This window comes from Rattus norvegicus, chromosome X, assembly GCF_036323735.1.
Source record: "Rattus norvegicus strain BN/NHsdMcwi chromosome X, GRCr8, whole genome shotgun sequence".
Taxonomy (NCBI): Eukaryota; Metazoa; Chordata; class Mammalia; order Rodentia; family Muridae; genus Rattus; species Rattus norvegicus.
The window spans coordinates 72,267,119-72,290,808 of record NC_086039.1 but is presented as its reverse complement, the minus strand read 5'-3'; the positions used below and the strand labels follow the sequence as shown (position 1 = coordinate 72,290,808).

The 23,690-nt window shown below is 39.2% G+C and overlaps 1 protein-coding gene across 1 annotated transcript in view; it reads left to right on the top strand.

The window, feature by feature from the left end:
- Window positions 1–4,983: 4,983 nt before the first annotated feature.
- Window positions 4,984–23,690, top strand: part of 4930519F16Rikl (RIKEN cDNA 4930519F16 gene like) — a 32,324-nt gene continuing 13,617 nt past the window's right edge. The window contains exons 1-2 of the mRNA XM_002730271.7: window positions 4,984–5,140; window positions 5,672–5,840. Coding sequence (XP_002730317.2) covers window positions 5,083–5,140; window positions 5,672–5,840 — 227 coding nt within the window. The 5' untranslated portion in view covers window positions 4,984–5,082. The remainder of the gene's footprint in view (window positions 5,141–5,671; window positions 5,841–23,690) is intronic.

Genomic DNA, 23,690 nt, shown 5'->3' with positions numbered 1-23,690 from the left:
CCTGAGAGACACAGCCAGAATACAGCAAATACATAGGTGAATGCCAGCAGCCAACCACTGTACTGAGAACGGGACCCCCGTTGAAGGATTCAGAAAAAGGACTGAAAGAGCTTGAGGGGGCTTGAGACCCCATATGAACAACAATGTCAACCAACCAGAGCTTCCAGGGACTAAGCCACTACCCAAAGACTATACATGGACTGACCCTGGACTCTGACCTCATAGGTAGCAATGAATAGCCTATTAAGGGCACCAGTGGAAGGGGAAGCCCCTCGTCCTGCCAATACTGAACCCCCAGTGAATGGGATTGTTGGGGGCGGTTATGGGGGAGGATGGGGAAGGGAACACCCATATAGAAGGTGAGGGGGAGGCTTTAGGGGGATGTTGGCCTGGAAACGGGAAAAAGAATAACAATTGTAATGTAAATAAGAAATACCCAATTTACTAAAGATGGAGAAAAAAACTTAAAAAAAACTTAATCAAGTTTTGATGAAAAAAAAATTAGATTCAAGGACTGGAGAGATGGTTCAGTGGTTAAGAGCACTGAATGTTCTTCCGGAAGTCTTGAGTTCATTTACCAGGAACTACATGGTGACTCACAACCGTCTGTATTAGGATCTGTTGCCCTCTTCTGGCGTATCTGAATACAGGAACAGTGTTCTTATATATAATAAGTAAATCTTTAAAACAATTAGATTCAAGACCCTCAGAATTCCATTTGTACTTCAATATTATAATTCAATAATTTTCAATAGTTGGGTGGAGTTCTTGAGAGGTAGAGGATCCAAAATAGAGGAAGAAAAATATAAAAAGCTCAATCTACGGCTGTGTCAATTGTGTGATACATTAATCCCAGAAAATCCTATACCACCATCTAGTGGTCACCTAGTTCAGAATCAAGAAACCAACACAGTTTCACACTATCTCTCTTGTTACTGTCCTCAGAGAGAGCCTTAAATTCCTAGGTGACAAACTTTCCCCAGGGCCATGTCTAATCTGGAAAGTAAAACACCATTGAAAGAGAGAATGTCCCTCTTTCATCTGTGAGGGAAGGCCAGTCTCCATTCATTCAAGGACTTAATCTTTGGTTAAACGTAAGAAAAAGAAAAAAATGCCCTTAACGTTGTTTTTGGACTGTGAGGAGCTTAGTGAGTCAAGAAACCTTTTCTCTTTGAGGACTGGTGAGGCCACAGGAAAAGCTCTTGTATTCACTACTTCTGTGGATAAGCTTTGGGTAACTCTCAATGTGGCTGGGATCAAAATTACTTTCTTTACTGACATGGGAGAGATTATTTCTTCCTTGATGATCTTCTCTTGATCACACAGTTTCTAGGCCTCTTTACTGTTACTAATGGCAAGCTCTAACAAGCTTACTTAACATTGATCTTAACCTGTATGATAAACATCATCTTTGCACTCATTCCTTTTTGAACCTACATAGTTGTTTCTTTGTCCTCTGTCTTATGCTGTTCTATTGCTCTGCAGCGACACCATGACAAAGCAACCTATTAAGAGAAAACATTTAATTGGAGCTGGCTCACAGTTTTAGGGGGCTAGTTCACAATCACCATAGCAGGAAGCAGACAGACATGGCAGTGAAACAGTAGCTGAGAACTTTGCATCCTGATCTTCAGGCAGGAGGTAGAGACTGAGACTGGTGTGCTGTGGGGTTTTTAAACCTCAAAGTCCACCTTCAATGATACACCTCTTTCCACAAGGTCACACTTACTCCAAGGACATACCTTCTAATCCTTCAAAACAGTTCTACTAGCTGAGGACCAAGCCTTCAAACGTACAGACTTATGGGACATTCTTAGGTAATATTTGTCCTTCTCGGGTCTCTGATGAGGTTGAAGACTAGATAGTTATAGTCTCACATATATACTTACGTTGTTTAGAATTTAAGAAAATGTTTTAAGGTCTAAAAAGATGTTTATAGTTTGGTATGTTAATGTTATGATAGAAAATGATTTAGTTATAGAACTTTGAATTCATCAAGATAGGATAGATAGTTGAGTACTTTCTTCAGAGTTGTAAAATGCAAATGGACAAGCTGTTGTGAATATAATTCTTACCTGAGAGTTCTAATAATGTTTTTGTTTATATAGTTTGTGATCTTAGAGAAAAAGCCATTTATCGGACTAAAAGGGGAAGATATTGGGATGACATTTTTGTACACTGTATGGAGGCGTGTCTCTGTTCCCTCCTTACCTGCCTAAAGCATTCTCTGACTGCCTTAGCACACAGTGGTAGTCAATAGCTGAGGCTTTCATGAGTAGATATATGTGTCTGTGTCATTATTCGGAAGCTGGTGGGTCAGAGACAGTCTAGCAATAGATTCATCCATATTATATCCTTTGCCTCTTACTTTCGTTCCATCCCCATCTTCCATGTCCCCGGCACCTTGGTGAAGAGTGTTGATCTAGATGTCCTACCTACGGATGAGCATTTACAGTTGAGTATTTTCAGTGCTTTGGACAGTTATATGTCTCAGCATCAGCCATTATAAACTGAAATAAGAAGCTTCTGTGACTCAGGTTGACAGCTGCACCAATCTATGGATATAAGTACTTAGAAGGCAGTTTGATAGCATGAGAATTTAGAAAACATTAATAGATTCTCTCCTTTGGCTTATGACTTCCCTAGCCATGGGTTTTGATCATATTTACAATACCAGGCATGAATTCCCTCCTGCTGAGACAGCCTCCAATCCAATCAAGAGAGCAGCTGGCTAACCCCCTAGACAGCGTTGCCACCACTGCACCAATGGGTGCATTTTCTAGGGCATACCTCATAAGCAGTGCCATAGGCTGGAGAACAAAGTCTTAAACACATGAGCTTTTAGGGGACATTTTAGATCTAGACTGTAGTATTCTCCATGTATCATATACATATGAAAACCAATTATTTAGATTGAATTTATAATCAAGATGGAAACAGAAAGTAAAGACTTGGAAATTTCTCAGCCTTATCCCATGTAAAGAATAAAGCATGTGTTGAGAGAATAAAACCAGGGCCGTGGCCAAAGGATCTCTTGTTAAGGAGATCAGAATGAATAAAAGAAATGCTTTTCATTATGACAATGGAGAGTGCCACATTTTTTGCAGGTCCAGAGTCCCAGGGCCTTGAGGAAAAAAATGGTTTAAAAGGAATATTCCAGACCACTAGAAAATGGTGGGGAAGCAGGACACCTTCATGTTTTTTGAATTACTGTCCAAGGCTACTTCACGTCTCTATTTAACTACATTGGGTAGCATTCTTTGGCTATTCTACCTGTGGTTTTAAAAGGCCAGAGGGCAGCTTAAACTATTACTCTGGAAGGCATAGGTCATAAACTTTGACAGCATCCATGTGGTTTTCACTCTGCAGGCACACAGCATGCATAAGCTGTTAGGTACTGCACTTTCATCTAGATTTCTGAGAATGTCTTAGAGGCCCATAGGAATCAGGAACAGGACACTATAGGAATAAGACTACTCCAGGAATGAGAACTCCCAGAAGAACAATCCAAGAGGGGATCCTGTATTAAGGCCACTATATAGTGTCCAGATAAAGGACTGGTGGAGTCATGGAAATAGATCCATCTCCAAGAAAACAGAAAAATGAAACAGTATTGGGTATGATATCCCCAAGTCTGTGAGACACGTGGCATAAGGTCTTCATAACTTGAAAACTTGAAGGAGTAAAGCCTCCTGGAGGTGTGGGAATCTAATTCCACTCCCATGTGTTTAAAAGGAAGGCCTGGACTCAAAGCAGATTGCTTTCAAGCCTGAAGAGTGCATTGCATTGCACATAATTGTTTGATTTCACAGGCTCACACGGTAGGAGAATTTGTCTTAATATTGCAACCACAATCCTATGTTAAAGCACTGGTAGGAAAAGGAGAGATTCTAAAGAATGATATTCATGCCTGTCCCTTTGAATATCAGACTGTCACCACTATTTTTAAACTTGTGAAATAATTGTTCTTACCTGGAATGAAATAGTTGGAGTATCTAGAGCTGATCTCTACAGAAAGATACATAAACCTTCCATTCTACATACCTATCAAGGGCACAGACATAAGGAAAAAGATTTCTCTGCCAGACCAGGACTGGGTGAGAGTCTTAAACATCACAAAAAAACCCTTTTATTTTTCAAAATGAAGAATCATTAAGACTCCCATTTTCCTTGGCTAGGACAAATAAAAAAACTGTCTCTGTAATTAAAAAAACTGAAACGAACAGGCCTATATTCTCTTTCACTGAGGAGAGAACTGGGTAACCTACCTTAAACTTGAGTTTACATATTTTCTTTTTCTTTTTTTTATGTCTCTGTGGTCTATTTTAATTTGGAACATTTTATTGAATATTTATTGTTTGCTAATCCTGACAGATGTTCTTTTTTTTTTAAATTAACTTGAGTATTTCTTATTTACATTTCGAATGTTATTCCCTTTCCCGGTTTCCGGGCCTACCCCTTGTTCCATGACTTTCTAGAAATTATAAGACGGTCAAAGGCATGCTGGGAAAGAAATTATTAGGTTTTTTACTCCCCTAGTTTTTGACTAGACTATAAGTAAATCCATTTTCCTTTACCAATTTCTGTTTCACATTAAAAAAAATACAATGAAACCAAGATAGCAGATTAGGTTCTTAAACATTTGGCAAGGACAAGCAAATCAACATAAAAATCTAAAAGAAAGAAGTGAAGATCGTCTTCAGAAAGTACTTGCTTATTCAATGAGTAACTGAAGCTGAGCTACACAGAGATACCATAGTACCACAATCATTTGTTCTGTGAAGCAGAGAAATTAGCTTCTCACAACAGGCTAGGGCAAATATCAGCTTTTTTTTTTTCTGACCAGATAAAGCATTTAAAAAATAGAGTTTAGAAAATAAAATAATGCTTGATTTTAAACTATGCTGTTGTTCCTAGTTCTCTAACTTAAGCAGTCCTAAGGAAGCTGCAAGAGGAAGAATGAGTCTTACAGTAGGTGTTATGATGTCAGACATTCTATAACCTCTGAACTCTGCCTCTAGACTATAAGAGCTGCTGTTGCCTTGGGATTTCTACAACATACTTCTTGCCAGTTGAGTCAGAATGAAGGCTCTACTTTGGCTTTACCATGTTTTGTGCTTTCTTTGCTACTGCCGTGCTGGTAAGTCATAGATAAGTGGACATCCTTATGTATTTTTCTTTCCTTTCTATGTCCAAAGACCATTCTTCTATTCTTTCCATCCCTATTTTACTTATCGCTTTCTGAATTAGTTCAGTCTCCTTCTCCACCTCCTCTCTTTCTTTTCTCTGTCTGCTACATTTATACATCCACTTCCCTTCCTTTCACTTCCTTCTTCTCTTTCCCAGGACTTTCTGCTCCACCTTTTTAATTTCTCTGCGTCAGATGTGACACCTTTGTCTATCTTTCCTTACACAAACCTTGTTTTCATTTAGTTGAAATGTTCAGAGATAAAGAGATGTAGCATCACATTGTTGTCCTGATGGCAATTCATATCTACTCACATAGGAAATCAATCACACATGCAAAAGAAGTTAGGCCACATTGAATATGAACAGGAACTTTCTAGAAGAATCTGAATATATTAACTAAAAACTCAGAAAGATCTTCAGTGTTGAAAATGTTTTTAATGTTATGTTCATCATCCCTATTCCTATCATAATCCCTTTTCAGTGCCCCAAATGTCGAGACTGAGTGCGAGTTCAAGCCCATTGACTGGAAATATGTCACCAATATATAGCTACTTTGATATACCATGGCTGGCATCTATACCTGGAAATTGCCAGGGTATTGTCCTGACTCCATGGCTGATTCTTTCTACAGCTAACTGTCTGAAGAAATTGTGAGTATGGAGGAAAAAGAATGTTATTGTGTCTACTTGGACATGGTTAAGTGAATTTTCCTTTTCAGGACTCAGGCTAGTGAATTATTCCAGAGAAACTGAAGAAGATGCTGATAAGAATCACTTTCTGGTACTCAAATCGTGCAATGGACTTTTTCCTATTACACAACCAACATTGTTTCTGTCATCTCACACTTTATTTTCCTTCTCCCTCAGTCATTCTATTGAATATCCATCATTGTCATGCTGAAAACTAATTTCTGAGCAGTCAGAGAAAAATGAATTCGTAGTTAAATTGTGCCCGTAATCAAGCCTGATGACCTGAGTTTGATTCCTGGAAAGAGAATGAACTCCTGCAAGTTGTTCTGTGGTTTGGGTCTGAAAATCACTGAAGGAAGGCCTCAGACTCAGCTAGCATGCAAAAACTGAAAGCATTTATTCTGCAGAAGCAACTAGCATACTGGGGGTCAACCCTTCTCTAAAATGGTGATCCTAAACAAAGGCACGCAGGCCTTCTTATAGGGAACCAGGGAACACTGTAGAAGGATTAGGTAATCTAAAACTTCCTTGGTGGGTGCTAGGGTGGTCAGGGGTCTGCATTCCTATGTCATGAACATTCAACCATGTGATGAAATAGGGCCCAGTGCAGATGGCTCATCCTGAGTTAAGCTATTTCCCCATTTTTGTGATTATCCCCAGGCTTTTCTTTGGGGGGATCTTTTTTCTGGATTTTATGGTCTATTCCTGAAGCTGGTGCCTTATGGCCTTTTTTAAAAAAAAAAAACCAAAAACAACTCACTCCCGGTCTTTAAAATGGAGAAAAATGAGATTTATATTTGTCCTTTCAGTATATACAGTCATATATAAAAAAATAAATGAATTTATAATACAAAATGAGATTATTTTAAAGGAAAGATACAATCTCTATTTTTAAAGACATGTTAGTCTTTTATCAAAAATAAAGGGAGACCTTTTGTGTCATCTGAAGAAATTGGATTTTATCACAAATGTTTTTTGTTTTTGTTTTTGTTTTTGTTTTTGTTTTTTCGGAACTGGGGACCGAACCCGGGGCCCTGCGCTTGCTAGGCAAGCGCTCTACCACTGAGCTAAATCCCCAACCCCAGATTTTATCACAAATGTAACGAAACAGGAATCTTAGTTTTGGGAATGGCAGTATTACCAAGGTTAAAACCAGAATCTGTTTATAATTATTTAATCTTGTATTAATTTAGTTACAAAATCTTGTTCAGTCTTTTCTCTCTAATGTTATATCATTAACTCCTTTGTCTTCATTCCCTATGGCCACTGTTTTAATTCAGATAATCATGATATTGATTCTGGAATACTTCTATAACTGTTCTTTAGGCTATCATCTATATTCTTTTTGTCTTTTAAGAACTCTTGGAGGGGGGGACCAGGAATGGGAGCAATATTTGGATGTAAATAAATAAAATAATTAAAAATAATACTTTAATTTTTTAGGAATTTGCATAAAATATATTTTGATCATATTACCCCACCTACTCCCAAGTCCACTCCTACTTCTCTACCCATCCAAATTTATGTGCTTTCTCTCTCTTTAAGATTCATGAAGTTTAAAATGTGTTGTTCCATTACTCCTGGGTGTGGGGCTTGTCCCTTGATGTGGTCATCCTAGTACTTAAAAAAAAACCAAGTCTTTTTCCAGCAACTAACAAATGTCAATGGCTCCTCAGCTAGGGGTGAGACTTCATGCCAACCTTTCTCCTTCTATGCTAGGCCTTTGTTTTTTTCTTGGTTTGAGTTCACACAGGTCTTATGCATGCTGTCACAAGACCTGCGTTTCTGAGTTTATATAGGCAAATTTGCTCTTGTACCTGGAAAACACTGTTTCCTTGAACTTATCCACCACCCTGGCTCTTATGATCTTTTTACTTCCTCTTCTGTGAAGATCCCTAGCCCTTGAGATAGAGGTATGAATTAGATGTCATACTAAGTGTTAAGCTTTCTGAAGTCTCTTATTCTCCACATGCTGACCAGTTGTGGGTCTCTGTTAAATGCCATCTTCCACAAGAAGAAGCTTCTCTGATGACAGTTGACACACTGATGTTTGGGTATAGCAATAAGTTATTAGGGGTAGTTTTAATACTATGTCCATTTTAGCAGAATAATTGTCATAGGTTCTTGTGGGTCTCCCTGCCCTCATGGATTGTCAGCTTATTTGGTCCATAAGGGCAAAAGGAGCAGAGATATCAAACAGGGGGTTCAGAAGCCCCGTGAGTACACGTGGTGAGTAAACCACATGGGGACCTACAGTCAGTAGTCAGGGTTTGTTTGCTGAGGCTGTGTGATGGGATGAGATGGCCAGTAGGCAAGCAGGTGGGCAGTTTATGTCTCAGGGTTCCTATTTGGAGTTCCAGATTGGGCTGTATGTGGTCCCAGATTGTTGCAGTGTGAGGTGAGTTGCAGTGTGAGGTGGGTTGTTGTAGGAGGTAGCAGAGACTAATGAGTAGCCAGGCAGGTGAAATGGCTTTGGTTCCTATCTCTGTACTCTATATTCTTTAGTAGCAAATTAACTTCTCATAAAATTGTATGTTGCTACCCATTAAATTTATACATGAATAATAGTTATTTTTTCCATGGAAATTTGTATTTACTTTTACTAAGGGAATACCAAACATTCACAAGTGGAAAGAAAAGTAAAATTAAATCTCATAACTCCTACTGTATTTCAGTAACAATTACCATGCCATTCTTTCCATTGTCCTTCCCCATATAATTTGATTTCAATCCCTTAAATAAGTGGGCTTTTGTTGAAAATAATTTTTATTCAATATATTCCGATCATGGTTTCTCCTCCCAGATTTTTACTTCCCCAATCACCCAACTCCATGCTTTCCTTCTTTCTCTTTTTAGAAAACAAAATGGCAACCCCCCAAAAAGAACAAAAGAAAAGAAACAAAGAAAAAGCACATGAAACACACACACACACACACACACACACACACACACACACCCTACATAAAACACCAAATTGGAAACTGTATAAGAAAAACAATACGAGACAAAAAGTCCAAAAAAATACAATACAACTGTAGTTTTTGTTGGCTGTCTACTGCTGGTGAAACTCCATTGAAGAAAACTAAGTTTTCCTTTGAACAGGTTGTCAGTTGGATAACTTCTTGGTTAGAGATCAGAGGTTGTGTCTACTTTCCTTTCTCAGCACTGGGACTCCATCTGGCTTGAACTTGTGGAGGCCCTATGTATGCCAACACAGTCTCTGTGGGTTTCTGTTTTTACCTTGTTGTATCTGGAAGACACTGTTTCCTTGGTGTGATTCATTGCCGAATCATCCCACCTTTTTTTCCACATAGTTTTCTGACCGCCGAGGGGAGGGGTTTGATGGAAATATACCATTTAAGACTGAGTGTGAACGAAAAGTAGACATGGCCACTCCAAGGTAAGGTTGAGAAGAAGTTTTTATTGTAGATATGAGGGAGAGTGGCATCAGTGGCATCAGGGAGAGTCAGTGGCATCTGGAAGAGTCCAGAGCAGGCAGAAAAAGAAGTAGACTGAACCTGGCCAGTAGACTAAAGTGGGTCATGGGAGGAGAGAGAGGGGGGAGGAGAGAGAGGGAGGAAGAGAAAGGAGCAAAGGAGGACAAAGCAAAGAGAATTGAAAGCCAAGCCCAGAGAGCACAAAATGGCGGTTTTTAAAAAGTAAGAATTAGAAGCTGGGGGAAGGGGAGACCCTGGGCTGGAGGGATTTAGGATGGGAGGCTAGGTGAAAAGATGGTGGGGAGCAATAGGTAGGCACCCCAGGTAGCCTTTTGTTCTGAAGATCTGACATTCCAGCTTTTTTTTTAACATGATAAAGGCAACCTAATCTCTTGTAACTGCGTCTTAGCTGAAATTAGTGAGTCACAGTCAAGGCTGAGAAACCTGGTTGAGGCCAGGAAGGGAGAGAGGAGGATGGAGGGTAACTGTTTTGTCTAATGCCTAGGTCTTATGGGACCATCTGGGGCTAGCCTCTTTGGAGCAGTCTGAGAAGCAGGTTCCTAAGAAACACTTGGAGCTGACACAAAGGAAGCATCTAGTTTACATCCGCTTTCAGCAATTCCAGGGAACGTTGGTTTTGATTTGGAGCAGTTTGAAGTCTGCAGTTCACTGGAAATCTGATGGGACTTGCCAAGTCGAATTCCTGAACTCCCAATTTGAAGCAGCGTAACCTGCTCAAACTCTTAAACTTTTCAAGTCTTAGTATAAAAGTCGCAGAGCAAAAGGGAAAGCAATCTGAAATGTTCCTCATTTTTTCACTTATTATTTAAATCACTTATACATTTAAAACCTTCTTTTTTTAAAAAAATATTTTATTTATTTATTTATTATATATGAGTACACTGTAGCTGTCTTCAGATACACCACAGGAGGGCATCAGATCTCATTACAGATGGTTGTGAGCCACGATGTGGTTGCTGGGATTTGAACTCAGGACCTTAACCTCAGGTTAAGAGCAGTCAGTGCTCAACCACTGAGCCATATCTCCAGCCCCTTAAAACCTTCTTTTACACAGTTTAAATTACTTTCTTACACCCTCACAACTTAAGATTTCACATCCTTAGACCTTTACAACTTGCAATTACATACATAAAATTACCTTTTTAAATCTCCATGATGTAAATAAACTTCAAACCTTTTCTTTCTGCCCATTTACCTTGAGACACATGTTGCTGATTTCTGAGAGCAGTCATTGCAAAACAAATTCCTTTAAATAAAGGAATAGTAAAAAAGTTACATTGCAACCAAATTTGTGAATTTGTTTTTCAATATGAAGTCTGCCAGCAAGATAAAATGAGTCTTCTTTCTCAGCATGAAACCTAGTAGCTCTAGAAAAATGAGACCTGATTTTACATATGAAATGGTTGACCAGGCAGCTGCCACTTGGGGGGTGGGGGTGAGGAGGAGCTGAGTGCCTACTGCTGCAAAACTGATAAAGCTGTAGCTAGCCATCAGATCTGAGAAAGATAAATTGTAGCAGGAAATACCCAATTGTTTTCTGTATCAATTGAAATGGCAGCCACTTCACTACCTGGACAGTTACCCTAGGTTCTCTCATGATCTTGATAGTTTTGTTGTGGGCAGAAGTAGTTGGTGTTTGGCTGTCACACAGCATTCCATTTTCAGCTGCCAAACAAGACATCTTCGGCTTCCTGCTGTCAGACCCAGAATGTCTGAGAGATTTTCCTGTGAAGGAGGAAGTTGCGAAAACTTACCCCAGTGAGGTAGACAGATTAGGGCAGCCAACCTAACAGTGGACAGGGCTCTGGCACTGGGTGAGGCATAGAACAGTTTTTCCAAGTGGTTAGCATTACCATAATCATAAACACATAAACATCTGTGTTTCAGTATCATCTTTGGAGACCTTAGGGCTGCTTCTAGGCATTTCTGTCTATCACAGGAAGCTTTACATAAACACTTCAAATGCCACATTCAGCAGATCTCTGAGGAGTTGAAGACTGTCTATTAAATATTACTTGTTTTTAGTTACTCTTTTTAGGTTTAATCATGAAAACATGTACAAAAGGCTTATGCCTATAAAATGAATTACCATGGTTGTGAGCATAGTTCTGAGCACATTAAAGAATTTGATTATGAAGTGACTGATCACTAACTTACGTGTCTTACCCATATTTAACAGTTTACAAGTTGGTAGCATTTATAAGATTAATATTTTATAGCTTTATCCCTGTTAAAAATTTCAGTTGAAGATTTAATTGAAGATCTGTCAGCATCAAAATAAAACTTTAAACTGTAAGTGCAGTCTAAAGAGAAATAGAACTTTATAAAACATAAATGTAGCCCACATCAAGACTACCTTATAGTTCTGATCCTTTTATAGTGTATCCTTATAGACTATCACAGACTTTGTATGATTCAGGTTGTCTAAATAACTAAATGTTAACAAAGTTAGCAGAAACACAGTGGCTGGACATATCTTCAAGTCAGTTACTGTTAAATTGAGTAGATCTTAGGAGTTAATAAATCTTACTTATCAAACACTTATCAAACATGTTGCTTCTTCAAAATTTCTAAAAGTCTGGTGTTGAACAGTTAGCAAAGATACAAATAGTTAGACATATATCTCTTGGGTTTTTTAGATTTTTAAAATTATTTTTAATTTTTTTTGACATACTTTAAGAGCTTTATTCTACCAAACTGGGGGAAGGAAACCTAAAATAATAAATACATTTCTTGATACATCAGACTTACCAAAGAAAAATCAGTATCAGGTAAGTAAATTTAATATGTAATCACTAGGAAGATCAAAGCAGTAATTTAAATTATCTCAACCACAAAATCAGTTCAGAATGCTACCAGGCTTTCTTATATACATTTCTTTCTTTTTTTTTTTTTATTAACTTGAGTATTTCTTATATACATTTCAAGTGTTATTCCCTTTCCCGGTTTCCGGGCAAACATCCCCCTCCCCCCTCCCCTTCCTTATGGGTGTCCCCCTCCCAACCCTCCCCCCATTGCCGCCCTCCCCCCATAGTCTAGTTCACTGGGGGTTCAGTCTTAGCAGGACCCAGGGCTTCCCCTTCCACTGGTGCTCTTACTAGGATATTCATTGCTACCTATGGGGTCAGAGTCCAGGGTCAGTCCATGTATAGTATTTATGTAGTGGCTTAGTCCCTGGAAGCTCTGGTTGCTTGACATTGTTGTACTTTTGGGGTCTCGAGCCCCTTCAAGCTCTTCCAGTTCTTTCTCTGATTCCTTCAACGGGGGACCTATTCTCAGTTCAGTGGTTTGCTGCTGGCATTCGCCTCTGTATTTGCTGTATTCTGGCTGTGTCTCTCAGGAGCGATCTACATCCGGCTCCTGTCGGTCTGCACTTCTTTGCTTCATCCATCTTGTCCAATTGGGTGGCTGTATATGTATGGGCCACCTGTGGGGCAGGCTCTGAATGGGTGTTCCTTCAGTCTCTGTTTTAATCTTTGCCTCTCCCTTCCCAGCCAAGGGTATTCTTTTTCCTCATTTAAAGAAGGAGTGAAGCATTCACATTTTGATCATCCGTCTTGAGTTTCGTTTGTTCTAGGGATCTAGGGTAATTCAAGCATTTGGGCTAATAGCCACTTATCAATGAGTGCATACCATGTATGTCTTTCTGTGATTGGGTTACCTCACTCAGGATGATATTTTATAGTTCCCTCCATTTGCCTATGAATTTCATAAAGTCATTTTTTTGATAGCTGAGTAATATTCCATTGTGTAGATGTACCACATTTTCTGTATCCATTCCTCTGTTGAAGGGCATCTGGGTTCTTTCCATTTTCTGGCTATTATAAATAAGGCTGCGATGAACATAGTGGAGCACGTGTCTCTTTTATATGTTGAGGCATCTTTTGGGTATATGCCCAAGAGAGGTATAGCTGGATCCTCAGGCAGTTCAACGTCCAATTTTCTGAGGAACCTCCAGACTGATTTCCAGAATGGTTGTACCAGTCTGCAATCCCACCAACAATGGAGGAGTGTTCCTCTTTCTCCACATCCTCGCCAGCATCTGCTGTCACCTGAGTTTTTGATCTTAGCCATTCTCACTGGTGTGAGGTGAAATCTCAGGGTTGTTTTGATTTGCATTTCCCTTATGACTAAAGATGTTGAACATTTCTTTAGGTGTTTCTCAGCCATTCGGCATTCCTCAGCTGTGAATTCTTTGTTTAGCTCTGAACCCCATTTTTAATAGGGTTATTTGTTTCCCTGCGGTCTAACTTCTTGAGTTCTTTGTATATTTTGGATATAAGGCCTCTATCTGTTGTAGGATTGGTAAAGATCTTTTCCCAATCTGTTGGTTGCCGTTTTGTCCTAACCACAGTGTCCTTTGCCTTACAGAAGCTTTGCAGTTTTATGAGATCCCATTTGTCGATTCTTGATCTTAGAGCATAAGCCATTGGTGTTTTGTTCAGGAAATTTTTTCCAGTGCCCATGTGTTCCAGATGCTTCCCTAGTTTTTCTTCTATTAGTTTGAGTGTGTCTGGTTTTATGTGGAGGTCCTTGATCCACTTGGACTTAAGCTTTGTACAGGGTGATAAGGATGGATCGATCTGCATTCTTCTACATGTTGCCCTCCAGTTGAACCAGCACCATTTGCTGAAAATGCTATCTTTTTTCCATTGGATGGTTTTGGCTACTTTGTCAAAAATCAAGTGACCATAGGTGTGTGGGTTCATTTCTGGGTCTTCAATTCTATTCCATTGGTCTATCTGTCTGTCTCTGTACCAATACCATGCAGTTTTTATCACTATTACTCTGTAATACTGCTTGAGTTCAGGGATAGTGATTCCCCCTGAAGTCCTTTTATTGTTGAGGATAGCTTTAGCTATCCTGGGTTTTTTGTTATTCCAGATGAATTTGCAAATTGTTCTGTCTAACTCTTTGAAGAATTGGATTGGTATTTTGATGGGGATTGCATTGAATCTGTAGATTGCTTTTGGTAAAATGGCCATTTTTACTATATTCATCCTGCCAATCCATGAGCATGGGAGATCTTTCCATCTTCTGAGGTCTTCTTCAATTTCCTTCTTCAGTGTCTTGAAGTTCTTATTGTACAGATCTTTTACTTGCTTGGTTAAAGTCACACCGAGGTACTTTATATTATTTGGGTCTATTATGAAGGGTGTCGTTTCCCTAATTTCTTTCTCGGCTTGTTTCTCTTTTGTGTAGAGGAAGGCTACTGATTTATTTGAGTTAATTTTATACCGAGCCACTTTGCTGAAGTTGTTTATCAGCTTTAGTAGTTCTCTGGTGGAACTTTTGGGATCACTTAAATATACTATCATATCATCTGCAAACAGTGATATTTTGACTTCTTCTTTTCCTATCTGTATCCCCTTGACCTCCTTTTGTTGTCTGATTGTTCTGGCTAGAACTTCAAGAACTATATTGAATAAGTAGGGAGAGAGTGGGCAGCCTTGTCTAGTCCCTGATTTTAGTGGGATTGCTTCAAGTTTCTCTCCATTTAGTTCAATGTTAGCAACTGGTTTGCTGTATATGGCTTTTACTATGTTCAGGTATGGGCCTTGAATTCCTATTCTTTCCAGGACTTTTATCATGAAGGGGTGTTGAATTTTGTCGAATGCTTTCTCAGCGTCTAATGAAATGATCATGTGGTTTTGTTCTTTCAGTTTGTTTATATAATGGATCACGTTGATTGTTTTCCGTATATTAAACCATCCCTGCATGCCTGGGATGAAGCCTACTTGATCATGGTGGATGATTGTTTTGATGTGCTCTTGGATTCGGTTTGCCAGAATTTTGTTGAGTATTTTTGTGTCGATATTCATAAGGGAAATTGGTCTGAAGTTCTCTTTCTTTGTTGTGTCTTTGTGTGGTTTAGGTATAAGAGTAATTGTGGCTTCGTAGAAGGTATTCGGTAGTGCTCCATCTGTTTCAATTTTGTGGAATAGTTTGGATAATATTGGTATGAGGTCTTCTATGAAGGCTTGATAGAATTCTGCACTAAACCCGTCTGGACCTGGGCTCTTTTTGGTTGGGAGACCTTTAATGACTGCTTCTATTTCCTTAGGAGTTATGGGGTTGTTTAACTGGTTTATCTGTTCCTGATTTAACTTCGATACCTGGTATCTGTCTAGGAAATTGTCCATTTCCTGAAGATTTTCAAGTTTTGTTGAATATAGGTTTTTATAGTAAGATCTGATGATTTTTTGAATTTCCTCTGAATCTGTAGTTATGTCTCCCCTTTCATTTCTGATTTTGTTAATTTGGACGCACTCTCTGTGTCCTCTCGTTAGTCTGGCTAAGGGTTTATCTATCTTGTTGATTTTCTCAAAGAACCAACTTTTGGTTCTGTTGATTCTTTCTATGGTCCTTTTTGTTTCTACTTGGTTGATTTCAGCTCTGAGTTTGATTATTTCCTGCCTTCTACTCCTCCTGGGTGTATTTGCTTCTTTTTGTTCTAGAGCTTTTAGGTGTGCTGTCAAGCTGCTGACATATGCTCTTTCCTGTTTCTTTCTGCAGGCACTCAGCGCTATGAGTTTTCCTCTTAGCACAGCTTTCATTGTGTCCCATAAGTTTGGGTATGTTGTACCTTCATTTTCATTAAATTCTAAAAACTTTTTAATTTCTTTCTTTATTTCTTCCTTGACCAGGTTATCATTGAGTAGAGCATTGTTCAATTTCCACGTATATGTGGGCATTCTTCCCTTATTGTTATTGAAGACCAGTTTTAGGCCGTGGTGGTCCGATAGCACGCATGGGATTATTTCTATCTTTCTGTACCTGTTGAGGCCCGTTTTTTGACCAATTATATGGTCAATTTTGGAGAAAGTACCATGAGGAGCTGAGAAGAAGGTATATCCTTTTGCTTTAGGATAGAATGTTCTATAAATATCCGTTAAGTCCATTTGGCTCATGACTTCTCTTAGTCTGTCGACATCACTGTTTAATTTCTGTTTCCATGATCTGTCCATTGATGAGAGTGGGGTGTTGAAATCTCCCACTATTATTGTGTGAGGTGCAATGTGTGCTTTGAGCTTTAGTAAGGTTTCTTTTACGTATGTGGGTGCCCTTGTATTTGGGGCATAGATATTTAGGATTGAGAGTTCATCTTGGTGGATTTTTCCTTTGATGAATATGAAGTGTCCTTCCTTATCTTTTTTGATGACTTTTAGTTGGAAATTGATTTTATTTGATATTAGAATGGCTACTCCAGCTTGCTTCTTCTGACCATTTGCTTGGAAAGTTGTTTTCCAGCCTTTCACTCTGAGGTAGTGTCTGTCTTTGTCTCTGAGGTGTGTTTCCTGTAGGCAGCAGAATGCAGGGTCCTCGTTGTGTATCCAGTTTGTTAATCTATGTCTTTTTATTGGGGAGTTGAGGCCATTGATATTGAGAGATATTAAGGAATAGTGATTATTGCTTCCTGTTATATTCATATTTGGATGTGAGGTTATGTTTGTGTGCTTTCATTCTCTTTGTTTTGTTGCCAAGACAATTAGTTTCTTGCTTCTTCTAGAGTATAGCTTGCCTCCTTATGTTGGGCTTTACCATTTATTATCCTTTGTAGTGCTGGATTTGTGGAAAGATATTGTGTAAATTTGGTTTTGTCATGGAATATCTTGGTTTCTCCATCTATGTTAATTGAGAGTTTTGCTGGATACAGTAACCTGGGCTGGCATTTGTGTTCTCTTAGGGTCTGTATAACATCAGTCCAGGATCTTCTGGCCTTCATAGTTTCTGGCGAGAAGTCTGGTGTGATTCTGATAGGTCTCCCTTTATATATGTTACTTGACCTTTTTCCCTTACTGCTTTTAATATTCTTTCTTTATTTTGTGCGTTTGGTGTTTTGACAATTATGTGTCGGGAGGTGTTTCTTTTCTGGTCCAATCTATTTGGAGTTCTGTAGGCTTCTTGTATGTCTATGGGTATCTCTTTTTTTAGGTTAGGGAAGTTTTCTTCTATGATTTTGTTGAAGATATTTACTGGTCCTTTGAGCTGGGAGTCTTCACTCTCTTCTATACCTATTATCCTTAGGTTTGATCTTCTCATTGAGTCCTGGATTTCCTGTATGGTTTTGACCAGTAGCTTTTCCGCTTTACATTATCTTTGACAGTTGAGTCAATGATTTCTATGGAATCTTCTGCTCCTGAGATTGTTTCTTCCATCTCTTGTATTCTGTTGGTGAAGCTTGTATCTACAGCTCCTTGTCTCTTCTTTTGGTTTTCTATATCCAGGGTTGTTTCCATGTGTTCTTTCTTGATTGCTTCTATTTCCATTTTTAATTCCTTCAACTGTTTGATTGTGTTTTCCTGCAATTCTTTCAGGGATTTTTGTGTCTCCTCTCTATGGGCTTCTACTTGTTTATTTATGTTTTCCTGGAATTCTTTCAGGGATTTTTGTGTCTCCTCTCTATGGGCTTCTACTTGTTTATTTATGTTTTCCTGGAATTCTTTCAAGGATTTTTGCAATTCTTTCAGGCATTTTTGCGATTCCTCTCTGTAGGCTTCTACTTGTTCTCTAAGGGAGTTCTTCACGTCTTTCTTGAAGTCCTCCAGCATCATGATCAAAAATGATTTTGGAACTAGATCTTGCTTTTCTGGTGTGTTTGGATATTCCATGTTTGTTTTGATGGGAGAATTGGGCTCCGATGGTGCCATGTAGTCTTGGTTTCTGTTGCTTGGGTTCCTGCGCTTGCCTCTCGCATTAGATTATCTCTAGTGTTACTTTGTTCTGCTATTTCTGACAGTGGCTAGACTGTCCTATAAGCCTGTGTGTCAGGAGTGCTGTAGACCTGTTTTCCTGTTTTCTTTCAGCCGGTTATGGGGACAGAGTGTTCTGCTTTCTGGCATGTGGTTTTTCCTCTCTACAGGTCTTCAGCTGTTCCTGTGGGCCTGTGTCTTGAGTTCACCAGGCAGCTTTCTTGCAGCAGAAAAGTTGGTCTTACCTGTGGTCCCGAGGCTCAAGTTCGCTCGTGAGGTGCTACCCACGGGCTCTCTGCAGCGGCAGCAACCAGGAAGACCTGTGCCGCCGTTTCCGGGAGCTTCAGTGCACCAGGGTTCCAGATGGTCTTTGGCTTTTTCCTCTGGCGTCCGAGATGTGTGTGCAGAGAGCAGTCTCTTCTGGTTTCCCAGGCTTGTCTGCCTCTCTGAAGGTTCAGCTCTCCCTCCCACGGGATTTGGGTGCAGAGAACTGTTTATCCGGTCTGTTTCCTCCTGGTTCTGGTGGTGTCTCAGGCACAGGGGTCCTGCCGCTCCTGGGCCCTCCCCCATGGGAGCCCAGAGGCCTTATACAGTTTCCTCTTGGGCCAGGGATGTGGGTAGGGGTGAGCAGTGTTGGTGGTCTCTTCCGCTCTGCAGCCTCAGGAGTGCCCACCTGACCAGGCGGTTGGGTCTCTCTCTCACAGGGTCTGGGGGCAGAGACCTTATATACATTTCGAGTCATTTTTAATTTTTTAATTAATTTTTATGTATGTAGATACACTGTCTTCAGACACACCAGAAGAGGGCATCAGATCCCATTACAGATGGTTGTGAACCACCATGTGGTTGCTGCGAATTGAACTCAGGACCTCTAGAAGGGCAGCCAGTGCTCTTAACCACTGAGCTATCTCTCCAGCCCTCTTTTTTTTTTAAAGTTAATTTTTTTCCATTTTTATTAACTTGGGTGTTTTTTATTTACATTTCGATTGTTATTCCCTTTCTTGGTTTCCGTGCCAACATCCCCCCTAATCCCTCGCCCTCCCCTTCTTTATGGGTGTTCCCCTCCCCATCCTCCCCACATTACCACCCTCCCCCCAACAATCACGTTCACTGGGGGTTCAGTCTTGGCAGGACCAAGGGCTTCCCCTTCCACTGGTGCTCTTACTAGGGTATTCATTGCTACCTATGAAGTTGGAGCCCAGGGTCAGTCCATGTATAGTCCTTTCTCCAGCCCTCTTAATCAGTTTCTGTTAACCTGAGTTGGCCTTTATAACCTTAGAAATTGATCATACAAAAATCCAACTCCACATTCTAATCCAAAATATTTTAGAGACCTGTTGTTGGCTCGTTGGCCTAAAATGGAGACAATGCTAAGCAGAAGGCTGAATGGGGTAAAGAGGGTTTATGATTGTTGCCTTAGTAGGTTTATAACATGTGATTTTATTAATCAAAATGGTGAAGTTACATTGCATGTACTATTTTTTAAGTAATAAAGATGGCTGCCAGCCACATGGTTGATTCTACCCTGATGAGGTCATCAGACAAGATGGAGGCAAGTCATTTTACTAAACAAGTTGAACCTAATTTACATACATACATACATAGTACATGCATGTATACATACATACATACATGCATGTATACATAATGATATGGTAGATTTTTTTTTAAACAAGAATGGAATCCAAGTAGCACACACATAGATACACACACATATACAGTATAATATAGAACATTATGTCTTTATAGATTTTAATTATCAACTTTTTGTTACAAGTTTAAAGCTGACTTTTTGTTAAAGATTTTATATATTTTTAAAACTTATACTAGGAAACATACAGATCCTAAGATATTTTAAGATATAGTATTAGATTTTTTTTGAGAGCAAAGAACTCATAGAGATAAAGGATTTTCTTTTTTTTCCCAAATTTTTCCCTTTTATTTTTTAAATTTTAATTAAAAAATTATTTACAGGCTAGAGAGATGGCTCAGCGGTTAAGAGCCCCGACTGCTCTTCCAGAGGTCCTGAGTTCAATTCCCAGCAACCACATGGTGGCTCACAACCATCTGTAAAAGATCTGATGCCCTCTTCTGGTGTATCTGAAGAGAGCTACAGTGTACTTATATATAATAAATGAATAAATCTTTTAAAAAATTATTTACATTTGAAATGTTATCCCCTTTCCCAGTTTCCCCTCCAGAAACCTACTATCTCCCATTGCTTCTATGAGGGTACTCCCCGCTTTATCCACTACTCCCTCCCACCTCCCCACCCTGACATTCCCCTATACTAGGGTATTGAGCCTTGACAGGGCCAAGGGTCTCTCCTCTCATTGATGCCCAAAAAGGCCATCATCTTCTGCTACATATGCAACTGGAACCGTAGGTCCACCTTGTGTACTCTTAGGATGGTGGTTTACTCCTAGGAGCTTTGGGTGTGGGGGGGGGTCTGGTTGGTTGGTATTGTTGTTCTTCCTATGGGGTTGCAAACCCCATTCAGCTCCTTCATTCCTTTCTCTAACTCCTCCATTGGGGACCAAATTCTCAGTTCAATGGTTGGTTGCAAGCTTCTGCCTCTGTATTGGTCAGGCTCAGGAGACAGCTATAACAGGCTCCTGTCAGCATCCACCATATTGCCTGGGTTTGGTGGGATGGATTCCTAGGTACGGCAGTCTCTGGTTGGCTTTTCCTTCAGTTTCTGCTCCACTCTTTGTCTCCATATTTCCCCCTGTGAGCATTTTTGTTCCCCCATCTAAGAAGGACTGAAGCATCTGCACTTTGGTCATCCTTCTTGAGCTTCATGTGGTCTGTAAATTGTATCTTGAGTAATTCGAGATTTTGGGCTAATATCTATTTATCAATGAGTGCATACCATGTGTGTTTTTCTGTGACTATGTTACCTGACTCACTATGATATTTTCTAGTTCCATCCATTTGCCTATGAATTTCATAAAGTCATTGTTTTTGATAGCTGAGTAGCTATTGTCCATTGTGTAGATGTACTACATTTTCTGTATCCATTCCTCTGTTGAAGAACATCTGGGATCTTTTCAGCTTCTTGGTATCATAAATAAGGCTGCTCTGAACATAGTGGAGCATGTGTCCTTGTTATATATTGCAGCATCATTTGAGTATATGCTCAGAAGTTGTATAGCTGGGTCCTCAGATATATGTCCAATTTTCTGAGGAACCTCCAGACTGATTTCCAGAGTGGTTGTAGCAGTTTGCAATCTCACCAACAGTGGAGGAGTGTTCCTTTTTCTCCACATCCTCGCCAGCATTTGCTGTCCTCTTAGTTTTTGATCTTAGGCGTTCTGACTGGTGTGAGGTGGACAGGGTTGTTTTGATTTGCATTTCTCTGATGACTAAGGATGTTGAACTTTTCTTTAGGTGTTTTTCTGCCATTCGATATTCCTTAGCTGAGAATGTTTTGTTTAGCTCTGTACCCCATCTTTAATAGGGTTATTTGGCTCGCTGGAGTCTAACTTTGTGAGTTCTATATATTTCAAATATATAGAGAGTGCACAGCCTTGTCCTGTTTCTGATTTTGGTGGGAATGCCTTGAGTTTCCCTCCATTTAATTTGGTGTGGGCTATAGATTCGCTATAAATTTGCCTTTATTATGTTAATATATGAATCCTTTGTAACCCTTGTCTCTCTAGGATTTTTATCATGAAGGAATGTTGACTTTTGTCAAAGGCCTTTTCTGCTTTTAGTGAAATGAAATGATCATGTGTTTTTTTTGTATTTCAGCCTGTTTATGCACTGGGTTACATTTATCAACTTATGTATGTTAAGCAATCTCTAATGTCTTGGATGAAGCTGACTTAGTCATGGTGGATGTTTTTTGATTTTTTTTTAAATTAATGCTTGCCAGTATTTTATTGAGTATTTTTGTATCTATATTCAAAAGGGACATTGGAGGCTGGAGAGATGATTCAGTGGTTAAGAGCACTGACTGCTCTTCCAGAGGTCCCAAGTTCAAATCCCAGCAACCACATGGTGGCTCACAACCGTCTTTAATGGGATCCGATGCCCTCTTCTGGTGTGTCTGAAGACAGATACAGGTGTACTCATGCATAAAATAAATGAATAAATTCTTAAAAAAGGGGGGGAAATTGGTCTGAAATTCTCTTTCTTTGTTGAGTCTTTTTTTTTTAAAGATTTATTTATTTAATTTATGTATACAAGTACACACCAGTTCCCATAGATGGTTGTGAGCCACCATGTGGTTGCTGGGAATTGAACTCAGGACCTTTGGAAGAGCAGTCGGTGCTCTTAACCGCTGAGCCATCTCTCCAGCCCCTTTGTTGAGTCTTTATGTGGCTTGGGTATCAGGGTAGTTATGATCTCATAAAAAGAATAGGCAATGTTCCTTATGTTTCTATTTTGCAGAATAATAGAATCCTGTGCTGAAGCCAACTGGCCCTGGAACTTTTTTTTTGGGGGGGGGTAGGAGACTTTCAATTATTGCTTCTATTTCACTGGGGGTTTTGGATCTGGTTAAATTGATTTTCTATTCTAACTTTGTTACGTTGTATATTAAAGAAATATATCCATTTTTCAGGCTTCCCAGTATGGTGGAACTGTGTGTATCCTTATGATTCTCTGGATTTCCTTACTTTCCTTTTGTCTCTAATTTAACAAATTTATATCTCTTCTCTCCTGCTTTTTATTAATTTGTCTAAGAGTTTAATCAACCTTACTGATTTTCTGAAAGAACAAACTCCACGTTTCGTTGATTCTTAGCATTATTCTTTTTTGATTGATAGATGTCAGCTCTGTATTTGAGTATTTTTTTGTCTATACATTTTGGGCATGATATATTCTTTTAGCATTTTTAGGTGTGTGATCAATTTGCTAATATGCGATCTCTAGATTTTTATGTAGGCACTTAGTGCTATGAGCCTGCCTTTTACTACTGCCTTCATCAAATCTGAGGTTAGGCATGTTAGTCTATTTTCATTCTCATTCAGCTATAAAAAGTTTAAAATTTTTCTTCTTGAAATCTGTCTTGACAATTTTTTTATTCAGTAGTGATCTGTTCAGTTGCCATGAGTGTGTATACTTGCTGTTGTTTCTATTATTGATATTAATCTTTAATATGTGGTGGTCAGAGATGACAATTTTAAATCTGTTGAGACTTGCTCTGTGCCCTAGTGTGTGCTCTCATTTTGGAGAAAGTTCTATGAGCTTTATTTAGTGTTTTGGTGAAATGTTCTATAAATGTTAGTTCCATTTGGTTTATAATGTCAGTTAGCTTCAGCATTTTCCTGTTTAGTTTTTGTCTGGATGACTTTTCTATTGGTGAAAGCAGGCTATTGAAGAAATCCACTATCCTTGTGTGAAGGTCAATATGTGATTTTAGCTGAAACAAACTTTTATAAACTTGATTGCCCTTGTTTTTGGTGGATAAATGTTTAGAATTACAATATTCTTTTGGTGTATTTTTTCCCCTTGGTAAGAATGTAGTGTCCTTCCCCATCCCTTCTGATTAGTTTTGTTTTGAAGACTATTTTGTCAGATATTAAAATAAAGACGGATGCTTGTTTCTTGAGTCCATTTATCCTGAAATGATTTCTATCCTAGATATTATGGTGTGTTTCTTTGATGTAGCAGAAGGATCCTGTTTTCTAATCCATTCTGTTAGTCTTTGTGTT